Source organism: Schistocerca cancellata, chromosome 3 (genome assembly GCF_023864275.1).
Source record: "Schistocerca cancellata isolate TAMUIC-IGC-003103 chromosome 3, iqSchCanc2.1, whole genome shotgun sequence".
Taxonomy (NCBI): Eukaryota; Metazoa; Arthropoda; class Insecta; order Orthoptera; family Acrididae; genus Schistocerca; species Schistocerca cancellata.
Window position 1 is genome coordinate 703,791,557 of NC_064628.1, and position 14,270 is coordinate 703,805,826.

At 36.4% G+C, this 14,270-nt stretch overlaps 1 protein-coding gene across 1 annotated transcript in view; it reads left to right on the top strand.

The window, feature by feature from the left end:
- The window catches only part of LOC126176521 (agrin-like), a 366,518-nt gene that overhangs the window by 205,276 nt on the left and 146,972 nt on the right, over positions 1 to 14,270 (top strand). The window contains exon 13 of the mRNA XM_049923677.1: positions 9,622 to 9,774. Coding sequence (XP_049779634.1) covers positions 9,622 to 9,774 — 153 coding nt within the window. The remainder of the gene's footprint in view (positions 1 to 9,621; positions 9,775 to 14,270) is intronic.

Below are 14,270 nucleotides of genomic sequence, written 5' to 3' on the forward strand. Positions count from 1 at the left end.
CCCAGGACTTGAACACAAGTGGAAGAGAGTAGATCCAGAAATTAGATTGATGAGTATCCTAGTGGCACTGAATAGGTGCAGAAGAAGAGACATGTGTATATTGTCCACATGTCTTACTGTTGAAATGGTATCAGCAAGAAAAATGGACTATCAAAGCAATCTTGAGAAACTGAATCCAAAATCATCTTAAAATTATGTGGCACAGCTTCAGTAAAAGATATATTCTTGTAAGAAGATAATATGAATTTTAACTGACCAAATTAGAAGTTCAGCACTGGCATACCAAAGACGTAAATTCAAATTAGCAAACTGCATTAACAGCATACTTTTAATAAGAAATGCGTGGAATATTAAGTTACATTGGTTTATGCTTTTGCCAACATTAAAGTTCTGCTATAAGATGAATGGTTAGGTTGAAACTAGCTGCAGAGTAATAAAATAGAAACTTTTAACAACTTGGTGTCATCAAAATACTTATTGAACTGCAATCAATCAGTTGGAGCAATAGACAAGACAGTGTGACTTGATGCAGAATGCTTTTGAATCAACATAAAATTATTTAAAAAATTAGTCTTCACGTGATAAACAAGTGTACTGGTACTAAATTCACATGTTACTTACAAATTCTGTAAGTAAAAAAACTATTAATCCTAGAATATCATTTCACTCTTATTTGAGAAATTATAGAAAAGCATGACAAAGAGAGAACAAAATTAGGAGATTACATGAATGCATGATGCCTGTTCTTTCAGACACGTCCAAAAGAACAGACATCACACAGAATTTGTAGCTGTGATACATATTATGTAAATTGAAGGTGGAGGGAAGAAAGGAAAGGGAAGGGACTATTGATGTCAGCTGCATCAGGACTCAGCTGCATTAAGCACTGTGCCAACTGCACACAGTATTTATTGCAATTGTGCAGACTGTCTCGACATATCTCTTGGCCTACCCACATTCCCATTTACTGCCAACTACCCAAAGTCCCTGTCCATGTCCACGGTCCTCACTACTTTGAGAGTCCCACAGGAAGTTGGTCATCCACTCTACTGATGCCTCGATGGGCAATGATTCCACCACATTCAGTAGTGCTGATGCTCAACTACAACCGATATCCTGCCGGAATCATAAAGCAGTGAGCATGGAGGACATAGATGGGAACAGATAGATGGCTCTAGGTATTGTATTGTATTGAATTTATTGGTCCAGTTGTCTACAAAGCAGCTTATGCATAATAAATTGGACAAGTCAAGTTATAAGTATACAGCTGAAAGTTATTTCTAGGCATACTTATTTTAGGTTACAATAATACACTTTATACATAAGTATTTATATAACAAATTTCATAAATTTAAATATTCTTCAATGGAGTAAAAGCAGTCATGCTATAAATATGACTTTAGAGATTTTCCAAAGGTATTGACCTCAGCAATAGCTTTTATGTTTTCAGGAAGTTTGTTATAAAGATTACTCCCATGTGAAAAGTACCTTTTTGGCACAGAATTGTGCTGATTTGTGTTATATGTAAGTTTCTGTTTTGTCTGGTAAAGTGATCATGTATATCACAGTATTTATGCAGTCTGCAGTCCTTTCCTACTACATTTATTTTAAAGAATAAAATGGTTTCCTTAATGTACACACATGGTAATGGAGGTATACCAGATTTCTTAAACAATATAGCAGAGATGGTGAGTCGCGATAGGCACAACAAAAAGATTCACACAATTATAGCTTTCAGCCATTAAGGCCTTTGTCAGCAGTAGACACACGTACACACACACACACACACACACACTCACGCAAATGCAACTTGCACATGCGTCCGCAGTCTCAGAGAGCTGAAACTACACTGCGAGCAGCAGCACCAGTGCATGATGGGAGTGGCAACTCGGTGGGGGTAAGGAGGAGGCTGGCACAGGAAGGGGGAGGGATAGTATGGTGGGAGTGGCAGACAGTGAAGTGTTGCAGTTTAGACGGAGGGCATGAGAGAAGGTGCGGAGGGGGGAGGGGGTAAGTAAGAGAAATAAAAAGAAATTAAAAGACTGGATGAGGCAGTGAAATGACAACTGTGTAGTGCTGGAATTGTTACATTCCATCCTGGATTTTCCATTGTACAATTTCTTAAACAGAGGCTTACAAGAGTCTCTAGGCTTGTACCCAAACATGATACTAATGGCCCTTTTTTTGTAGTTTAAAAATGCTATTAGCTGTTCTAGAGTTGCCCCAGAAAGTGACCGCATATCTAAACAAGAATGAAAATAGGCATGATATGCATTCATTACTGTTTTCTCACTACAGCATGATTTTAGTGAGCGAAGAAAGTAACATGTTTTGCTCAGTTCTGCATTGAGATATTCAATACGTTTATTCCATTTTATGTTGCTCTGCAGCCAATGTCCTAAGAATTTGGCTTCAGTACTGTTACCAACAAGGTCGTCTTTGATAGTGACCAATGGGATAAACATGTTCTTATTTGGAGCATTGTGGAATTTTAGTGCAATGATTTTTTTACTGTATATTACAAGCTGATTATTCTGTGCCCAGCTGCTAAGTTTTTTCGTGACCATGTTTACTGACTACTGTAACTGTTCATTGCTGTCTTTTTGTGATCATGTTTACTGACTGCTGTAACTGTTCATTGCTGTCTCCTTTTAGTAGAATTGTGGTGTAATCTGCAAATATGATTGTTTTATGTGCGTCGACATTTACGCTTATATCATTTATGTACAGAAGGAACAGAAGAGGTTCCATTACTGATCCTTGGGGTACACCACATTTAATTTGTTTATAGTGAGATAAGTGTTCCAATACAGTTTTTAGATCAATATTTGTGTGCTTGATGCATGCTGTCTGCTTATGATTAGTCAGGAAAGAACTGATCCAATTGTTGGTCAGACCTTGAATACCATATCTTTCAAGCTTTGATAGCAGAATTTTATAATCCACCCTGTCAAAAGCTTTTGACGGGTCGATAAATAGTCCTATTGATTCATGTTTCTTGTCCATCAGGTTTAGGATGGAACTGATGCACTCATAAATAGCAGTTGTCATTGACCTCTAATTTCTGAATCGATGGTGTTCGTTGCATAGGATGTTGTTTTTATTTATAAATTTCATAAGTTTGTCATACATAATGTTTTCTAATTGTGATGGGTCTGTAGTTATTTACATATTTTTCTCACCTTATTATATACTGGAATAACTTTTGATATTCTCAATACATCAGGGAAAGTGCGTGCCTGATGTGAGCAGTCACATAAAAGTGTGAGTATTTCAATTAGGTTTGATGTTCTCTTCTCTTATTGTTGCAGGTACACCATCAATGCCCGCAGGGTTGGAATTTTTCAGTCCTTTCATTTCTTTAGTTACTTCATCTTGTGAAACAGAATTGATATACATTGATTCTCTACATGCACTTATTTTATATTCATTTGACTGAGTGTTCTTATGTAAGTCTGATTGTAATAAAATTGTTAAATGTGTTGGCTACCTGTAAGGGATTTGTCACTTCTTTATTTTTTTGAGATAGTGTTATATTTTTGCAAGATTGTTTATATCCTCCAGTTTCATTTTTTATAACACATAGCCTTCGATTTATTAACTGAATCATAAACATATTCATCATAATGCATTATTTTTGCTGCTTTTATTACTTTTTAAATATTTTGAAGTATTTTTTATGTTATGCGTGTACTTCAGGTGAGGAATTTTTTGAGTTACATACTTCATGAAGTAGTCTTTTCTTCTGGCGTGAAACCCTTATTCCCCTTGTGCTTCAACTGTTTGTTCTGGAGTTCCCCTGTATGGTTACAGTTTTCAGTAGGAATGCAATTTTAAAGAAATGGGTTAATGTATCAATGAAAGTGTTGAACTTTACATTTATATCATTCATTCTATACGCCTGTGACTGATTTCTTTCTGTAATAAGCTGCTGAAGTAGCTTACATTATCCTGATTATAATTTCTTAAAGAAATGTTGTTAATAATACTGCCTTTTACTTTTGTGCTTAATATTTGAGCAAGCCTCCATTAAAAAGTTTTAGTGAAGTGTTGTGTAAACTCTTCTTGACTCGAAATCGGTCTAGAGGTGTTTGGCAAATTTCTGGTACTCAGATAGCAGCTTTTATTCAGCCTTTAAATTATAGGATGTTGCAAGGTTCAAAAGGGTTACTATTTGTAAGGAAATCTATCCATTTTATTTACTTTATGTAGCAATGACTCCATTTTGTTTAAGAAAGTTCAAAATTTCCAGATGGTGATCAGTAAACTGTAGCAAAAACCAGGTTGAACTGAATAATTTTTATAGCTGCAGTTTCATAATCCTTTTTTGACATATGTTCTAGTTAAGTCAGGTAGGGTAATAAAATCTATGTTTTCCTTTGTGTAAATTGCCACCCCACCCTGCTTACTGTTTTGCCTGCAGTAGTAAGAAGCCAAAGTAAATTTGTTTATTTTCATATTCTGGTTTAATTCTGGGTTAAGACAGTGCTCAGAAATGCATAACACTGAGAAATATTTAAGTTCACCTGTTAACAATACATTAATTTCATCAATCTTATTATGCAGGGACTGCACATTATGGTGGTAAATTTTTAGATTGGGCTTTACTCACGATCTCATAATTGGGAGTCATATTTACAGCATTACTTACCATTAGTTTAAATTAGGATCATCAGTAGTGCTGTATTTTAGTTCTTCTTTCTCATTCAATTTGTTTTCCTTGCTGTTGTTGGAAGTGGCAATGTGGATTGGCCGAGAGGCATGCTGAGATAGTGCACACAGTTACGACAAACATTGCATCCAGGTGGCGCAATGGTTAAGGCAACTGCCTAGTAAGTAGGTGATCCCAGGTTCAAATCCTGGTTCAGCACACATTTCCACTCATCACTGCTGACTTTGCATAAAGGCCCAATGCAGCTGTCATCCACAGTCCCTTTCCTTGCCTTTCCTTTCCTTTCCTTCCTCCCCCTCCACAAGCAATTTATATAAAACCAGGAGAGGAAATCCCTTTGTGACTACAATAAAAGCACTTTTCAAGCATTGTTGTTTTGCCTTGGAAAAAAATCTGCCATGTGATAAGATATGTTGGCTGCAACAAATAATAATAAAAAAATCTGCCATGTGATAAGATATGTTGGCTGCAACAAATAATAATAATAATAATAATAATAATAATAAAGGGAAACTGTATGCTGTCCCATGTTTTGATATTCACCATACCATAAAACACTGTGCAGTAGTAATGGCAGAATTGCCAGGACTGGCTTGAGGCACATCGCACTGCACACCACAGGGTTACCAGTGTTTGAATTTAATTTTGTAGTTTAATCAGATACTTACTGCAAGTGCAGTTCTTTTCTTCTTCCAAGGAATGTTATGCCAAAGTACACTGAAATATCTTACAATTGGATATTAGACGATAACATAATCTCTAGTTACCCTTCCCTGTGACCCCAGAAAGTACAGTTGGTAAAGGCATGCTTTTTATATAAGTGTATGTTACAGAATATATGAAGTAGTCTGCAACAGACAATTTTTTGCATGTTTTTGAATAAAGCTGTTCTGTCAACAAACCACCAAGGAAACTGGGCAGTCTGTCTCTCACCTCCACAGAAGAGTTCAGAAGCCATTTAAAAGAACAGTTAAATCATGTATAATTTGGAATATTTCTATATTAAAGACTGTTTGCAGCACTATATCATTTGTTTCTAAAAATTATACACTATCCTGTTTTGATAGTTCTATGCAATAATATTGTTCAACATGGACTAAATACATTATATGCTTTTTGAAGAGAGCTGAGCGCACAACATCATGTAAATGTAGATGTTGTCTTGGATTTTTAGAAGTAAGACACTAAATCTTGTATAACTGTCACATTTTTGTACTGCCCAAGCTTGTGTGCTCTGAAAATTAGTGTAAACAACTGAGTGAAGTAACAGCTCTTCAGTAAGGAGGTTATATTCAAAATTTTAGTATTGCTAACAGATTGTTTAACCCTTTTGCAGGCCGTAGGGGATGTACTTCCAACTAAATGTATTTCTTTACAGCATTTAAGGGAATATGTGTTACCACTTCTGTACACTCCTGGCATCTAGTGGCAGTCCACTGTACCAGCTATAGTTTCTGTTTGTTGTGGAACACAGCCTTCAGGGCTGTGGGAAGTATAAAGCTCACCAAACAATGGCATGTTAATGGCTCTTGGGAAGTATGGTTACCACCAAAATAGTTTCTGGAAAGGGCTTGCAATGTGTTCTTACCATGAAGTTAATCTGGCACTCGTGGTCCTTGAGAAGCTTACTTACCACCAACTCAGGGGTATCCCGAAGCTTTTGGAAATATGTGTTACCACCTCTATCTATACATGACATGTTGTAGTAGTACACTGCGCCAGGTATATGAAAACTGCTACAACAATCAGTTTCTGTTCATCATGGGATCAAATGTTATTAGAACACATTGCTTCACTCCTGCAATATACATTATTGTGACAGTATAATGAAAAGGATAGTTGCTCCTCACCATATAGTAGCGGAGATGCTGAGCAACTCAGTATCCCTGCTTTATGGTGACTAGCAACCATCCTTTTCATTATATTGTTCCATTCAGTCCTGGATTTTCCACACATCATTGTGACCTATATCAGCTCATACCTCTATTGCATGATAAAGTTTCCATGTCTGTTTTCACTTTGTGGTAAGTAAATTTTAATATTGGTAACAAATATTATTTAAATAAATATTGTTTGACCTAGCAATCTTACACCATTGGTGTAGAAGTGTAGCTTGGATTTTGGGACTCTCCAAGAGCTAATTCATTGTAGATATTTTCTGCAGTTCCTTTAGTCATTCTGAATATAATTTCCTTCAGCACATCTTCATGCTTTTTGTGATCCCATTTGGTGTAATTAGCTGTTTGTGTCAAGAATTCTGTTTCATATACTGTTAGTCTTTTTGCATCTTTTGCCTTTATTTTCTAGGCACTGATGCCATATTGTAGACATAGGTCTTTCTAAAGTCTTATAAAGGCATGTTCTGGTTTGTTTCTGAATGAGAGAGGGTTTCATTACATTAATAATGACTCCCATTGCTTTTGTATATCGGGTGGCTTTTTTAGCTAGGTCTGTTTCTTCCAGAAAGGTTAGTTTATAGCCTATATATGTGAATGTATTCACTCTTTGTAGAATTTCTCTCAAACGGATCTTACTTTGTACTGGGTATTTCCCACAGAAGGTCACAGTTTTTGTTTTTTTGACAGTGTATTAACAAAGTGGAGAATTGTGCATTTGAAGGGAAACAATACAACAACAACACATGCTGAATTGGTGGAAGCAGAAATAAAAAATGCAGCATCATATAATACAGTGGGTAGGTGGCACAGATACATACAGTGTAGTCAAACAAGTCTGAATAATCAAGAACTACATGGCAGACCATCTCTCTGTGAAGAACAGGAAGTGGAAAAGAAGAGGAGGCCTTGGTGCATTAGTGGTAAAAATGAAAATCGTCAAAGATCAGTTTTCAAGCTGGGTTCCATGGCTGCTCACATCCATTTGAACAGTTTGCCAAACTGAGACAGCAGGGTAAACATTGCACCTATCTTAGGCCAATCCAGATGACTACCTACCTAATCACCATGGATGTGTGCTGTGCCTATCACTATTACTCCAAGACAAAGGAGCAAATCAAGTAGTGGAAATGTGTGGATTCACCATTGACAGAAAAAGGTGAAGGCTCAACCACCATTCAGTAATGCTGAGTATTTTTTGAACTGCTTCAATATGTTGCTAAAATTACGCTCATAAGGATCTAACCATCACCGAAGCATACTACCAAAATCTCCTGTTGAGGTTACAGGAGGCTATCAAGACAAAGTGTTTTAGTTCCATGACAACATGCCAGCTCATTCTGCACAGGTCTTACATAATGCTTCTTTCAGTTGTCAGATTTTCCTCAACCCCCTATTCTTCTGTCATGGCACCCTGTGACTCTCTCTCTCTCTCTCTCTCTCTCTCTCTCTCTCTCTCTCTCTCTCTCTCTCTCCTTGTAAGAAGAAACCATTGCTTTGCAGCCTTTTCCAGAATGCTGACAAGATAAATGTTGAATGTTTCCTGAACAACAAAAATCCAGATTTCTTTAATCAATGTTTCTGCCAAGTAATACATGTTAGGAAAGGGAGAGTTGCATTGAAAGTCCAGCATGTTGTGAAAGACCAGCACCACCTTTAGTTTTCATGGTCGCAGTTTAGTTTTTCGAGTAGATAATTAAAATTTATGGCTACCCCAAATATTTGGAAATTTTAATGTGGTAGAAAATCACAGATGCCTTTTTTTTTCATTTATTAGTGTAATACACTTCCACATGTAGATTATTTGACATGAAGTAAATGCCATATTTTATAAACTTGTGTGCATTCAACACTTCTGTTGATCAGGCAGTCAAATGAGGCAAAACTGTGGCAAAGCTTGTGTATAACACTTTGCTGTGTAAGCAAGTAAAAAAAAAACAGATCTGTAGGTACTGTATAGAATGATGCCTTTAAATATGATTGAAATTTCTGCAGGGTAGCTACATTGTGGATCTGTACGAGTTTGTTGTCTTTGAGTTGAGGCTGGGGATCTTCTGGAAAAGTAGGGGAAAAATGGATTAATAGAGCACTGAGGTGTTGATAATAGGGGAACTGCCTGTGAGAGGTGATGATGATGATGTTTGGTTTTGGAGCACTCAACTGAGCAGTCATCAGTGCCTGTACAGATGAAGTCCCAATTTTTACACGGTACAATTTTTTATAAAGGCCAATCTAGACACTGTTGCTAATGATGATGATGAAATGATGAGTACAACACAAACACCCAGTCCCTGAGCAGAGAAAAACCCTAACGTGGCCGGGAATCGAACCCAGGACCTCTTGATCCAGAGGCAACAACACTAGCCATTAGACCACGAGTGCAGACACTGTGAGGGGTGAAGTAATCTTACTGGGTAGTAATATTCCAAGACTGGAGCTGGAAATTTGTAGATTTTGTATTTGTCTCAGCCTTATGAAGACAAAACTGGGGGCAGCTGCATCTGAGCATTAAGTAAGAAAGATTGATCCATTGCTTTCAGCTTTTCATACTCCATAAAAGGTTTTCCAGACACTGTCAGGTTAGTCAAACCAATGTGCTGTTTTGACAGTTTATTGAAGTAACTGAGTAATCACGATTGAAGATTAAAATGATTTATGTTTAAACTATTCTACAGTTTAAATGAATTAGTTTATTTTCCTTCACTGCACCAATTACCATTTTCTGTCACAGCTTAATGCAACAGTGGAGAACTTTTACACCTTAATAAATCTCGTAATACAGTTTATGCACCTACAGTCCGAATGACATGAAAAATAGTGTTAATTTATAATATACACCTTCTTCTTCGCTACCCCAAGTCGTTCGCATGTGAAAAATACCTAACAGACATAAGCTTGTTTGTATAAAATATAATTGTAAAATGTATATCACTAGTACTGCAGATGGCAAGGATTTTTGAATATTCTGTGAAAGTTCGTATATTTGAATAGAATACATATAATTCATAAATGGAAGCGCATTAAAGATTAGATGTCTTTTCTTCAAACAATTAGCTTGTGAATGCTCCCCATATGGTGCTGTTCGAGAAGATTGTGAACAGATGACTGGCCGGTGCATGTGCAAATCTGGTGTTCAAGGACAGAAGTGCACTGTCTGTACTGGGCATAACTTAACTCTCGGTCCTTCAGGCTGTGTGTCAGTGTCAGGTAAGAATAATCATTAAAATTATGTAATTGTAGTGCAGTGTAATACATACAAAAAAATTAAATATAAGAAATGTCCAGTGTTCAATTTAGTGAATGAAATCTACATCAGCAGTCAGGAGAAGGTTATGGTAAGGGTGATAATTAGAGTCATAAACAAATATTAAATTTTCATCTTCTAGAACCTAAGATTTGTATATCAGTTAGTGTTGCATGTTAATGTTATTTCAGTACACTCTGCCTCTTTTCAATCTGTGCCACACATTGATACATACTGTATAATGTACTCACTTTGTTCCTCATCATTAATGCCTGTGTTCCAGCAGGGAATTAATAAGTGTTAGTGGATGAAACTGACGATATCTCCAAAACTGCCCATTGCAAATATGTGGTTTAGTGTCTGATGCTATATGTAGTTCCCTTATTGTGCTCTATAGTGGCTGTATGCTGCTAGCTGTTTTGCTATGGAGGTATCACAGTGTTTGAAGTGGTCACCATCACACCATGGTTGTTACCAGAATTCTTCCCTGTCTCTTTGGCATCAATGTATTTTTCAAAGTTAAAAAAAAATTAAAAAAATAAAATAATATAAATGAGATGCACTATAATATTTTCAAGCTCGTGTGAGTGTTCTCAAATGGTGACACTAGTGACACATTTTTGAATGTTGCAGAATATTCTCAAATATTCCAGATTACAACCTGGAAACAGCATGTGTCACATTGATCTGCATTCTGACAAAATCATTGTAACTATGAATTGCACTTGTTTCAACTAACTTTCCATTCAGCTTTAAAAGACTCCAGTAAGATTAGTGTACAGTATGACTATCAGTAAAGCACAGGGACAAACATTCCAATGTTGCAGAGTGAATTTAAAAGAATCTTGTTTCATAATAAACAACTATATGTAGCATGTTCATTTGTTGGACAACCACAAAACTTATTCATCTTTGCATTCAGAATCAAACTATCAACTGTAGCTTATATAAATATACTTTGAATAAGTTAGATGCTATACACATGATACGACCTGTTTCCAACTTGCTCTGGATTTGTGCAGACATAACTGAGTTTTGGAACAGTATTAGTTAGATTAGGGGAAATACTGTGCTGGAGACAGTAATTCAAGAATATCACAGGTTCTAATGAGGGAATTATTCACACCCAGAATGTTTTCCACATCACTCAACAATGATTTAAAAAAAAAAAAAATCCTTAGCATCCAAATGAGTGACAAGCCAAAATGAAGGCAACCTACTGGCAAACTAACCAGGAAGTTTAGTTTGGTATGTTTTGCATTTACAAGTAGCTTCTGTTGTGTTGACTTGGTAACAAGGGTGCTATAGTAAATTGCATACTTCACTCATACTTTAGTTCACAGCCATACATATTACAGAGGTCTCTTCAATTATCATGACATTCTTAGATTCACTTCCCTGTTCATTTGCTTGTTAGTGCTACTTTGGGCTGGTTATAAAAATCAACATAATTTATTGACCATTCACACAGAATAATACAAGTGTTAAAACTTTTAAATATTAAACTGAATGAATAATCAAACAGTCAGCAGTAGCTATATTTAGTGATGTTGATTAGCATCTCTAATCAACTTCAATAAATACAGCTATTGTGGACTATTGGACTTTTCATTCAGTTTTATATTTTAAACTTTTAACACCTGTGTTATACTGTATGAATGGTGAAACTATTATGTATAATTAATTGAGCCCTAGTTTTAAAATTATCTGTAATAAGAAGCAGATTCAGATGAATTGTGATGTATACAACAATACAAGATACAAAAATATCTTCCATCTAGACTTTGTTTTTTTACCTAAGGTTTAGGTATGGGAATCTAAATCTACATCTACATAGATACTGAGCAAGCCACGTAAGGTGTGTGATGTAGGATATAGTGTACCACTACTTGTCATTTCCCCTCCTGTTCCACTCACAATTAGAGCAAGGGAAGAATGACTGTCCGTACACCTCCGTATGAGCCCTAATTTCTTGTATCTTATCTTCATGGACCTTATGCGTGACGTATGTTGGCGGGAGCAGAATCATTTGGCAGTCAACTTAAAATGCTGGTTATGTAAATTTTCACAGTAGTATTTCCAAAAAAGAACACTGCCTTCTCTCCAGGGATTCCCATTTGAGTTTCTGAAGCATCTCTGTAATACTTAAGTTTTTCCCAGCCTAATGGTAACAAATCTAGCAGCCCTCTTCTGAATTGCTTTTATGTCTTCCTTCAATTTGACATTGTACAGATCCCAAACACTCAAGCAGTACTCAAGAATAGGTCACGCCAGAGTCCTATATGCTGTCTCCTTTACGGGTGAACCACTCTTTCCTGGAATTCTCCCAATAAACTGAAGTCAACCATTTGCCTTCCCTACCACAGTTTTCACATGCTCTATCCACCTCATACTGCTTTGCAAAAGTTGGACACCAGTAATACTGTATCTGAACATTACAGGTTTGTTCTTCCTACTCATCTGCATTAACTTACATTTCTCCAAATTTAGGGCTAGCTGCCATTCATCACCCCAACTGGAATTTTGTCTAAGTCATCTTGTATCTTCCTACAGTCACTCATCTTCGGCACCTTACCATACAGCATGACATCATCAGCAAACAACTGCAGACTGCTGCCTACCCTGTCTGCCAAATAATTTATCTATACGGAGAACAACAGCAGTCCTATCACACTTCCCTGAGGCACTCCTGACGATACCCTTGTCTCTGATGAATACTTACCATTGAGAACAACATACAGGGTTCTATTATTTAAGAAGTCTCTGAGCCACTCACATATCTGCGAATTTCTTCCATATGCTCACACCTTCATTAATGGCCTGCAATGGGGCACACATGCATGTGCATTTTCAATTAAGTATAAAGTTTTTACAATTACATTTTTTTCAGATTACATTATTTCTTATTACATTATAATTCATAATAAATTCAAGTTACAATGGCCTTTGGGATAAAACCACTACTTGACTTATTTTTTAAAAGTATCCCCTGTGAATATCTTAACTTCATGTGGTAACGAGTTATGAAAAACAGCTCCTTTGACATAGGGTATTTTTGCTATTAAAGTTAATCTTTTGTTAACCATATGAAAGTCTTTTCTATGCCTTGTTTCATAGTTGTAAATATCCTTGTTTCTTCATGTAATTTTAGTGTCTCCTTTCACCAGCGTTATAGTTGTTACCATATACACAGCATAAATTGTGAGAATATTGTGTATAATGAACAGGGGTTTGCAAGAAGTGCCTGGTTTTACATTTGCTGTGTTCCTCAAGGCTCACTTCTGCAGTATAAAAACTCTTTTTCCATATTAGTTTGGCATGTCCCGCCCCACAGTACTATTCCCTAAGATAAGAAAGGGTACACTAATCCATAATACAGGCTGTTTATAAATGAATGTCGGGTTTTAATGCTTTATGATATTTATTACATTAAACTTACAGTTATAAATGAAATGTCAAATGAAAGAGCAACACAAACAGTTTTACCAAGAACCTTATAAATGTTCAATGTGAGCACCATCTATCACACAGCACACATAAAGTCAATTTACCCATGTACCCAAGCACTGGATAGCCCGCAAGGGGCCCAATGACAGGGCTTGCTTTGCATGGCCTCCATGTTCACCTGACCTAACGCCATGAGATTTTTTCCTTTGGGGATTCATCAGGGATTGTGTGTACATGCCTCCGCTACCAGCAGACCTCCCTGAATTAAGAAAATGGATTGAAGCAGCTGTTGCTACAATCACTGAAGACACACTTGGAAGTCAAATAAAATGGCTCACGAGTGTGATGTGCGCAATGTTCTACCACGCGGAAATACAGCCATTGAAAGTGAAAATATTCCATGTAACAAATGTGTAACAGATATCGAACATTTAAAAGAGTGTATCACAAGTATGCAAACAGCGATTAACACTTTAAAGAATGATTTAACGAAACTTCGAAAAGAAAATACCGAACTGATAGGTTATCTGAAATCGAGTGCACCAATCAAAACATAACCGACAAAAACTGTAAATAGTGAGAAAGAAAAGCAGCATGAATGGACCAGAAGCAAAAATACCACAGTGAAGGACTCAAGTGTTTTTATTATGAAGTGCCCTGACAAAACCAACAGCGTTAATACAAATGGAAACTGTAAAAAAAGCAATCGACCAGTGCCCCAAAAAATGATACACAATGATAACAAGAGACAGAACATATTAATTCTTTCTGACAGTCATGGTCGTCACTGTGCAAAAATTATGAACAGTTCTCAAAATCAAAAACACTACATCTCTTCTGTAATAAAACCTAACACACAGTTAAAAGACGTGGTTTGTAACATAGACGGGAAGACGAAAGAATATACGAAAAATGACAGTGTCATCATTCTAGGTGGGACAAACAACATCCTAAAGAAATTTCAGGATTTCAAATGTGCCTTAACAGATTCTCTTCATAAGACAATCCACAC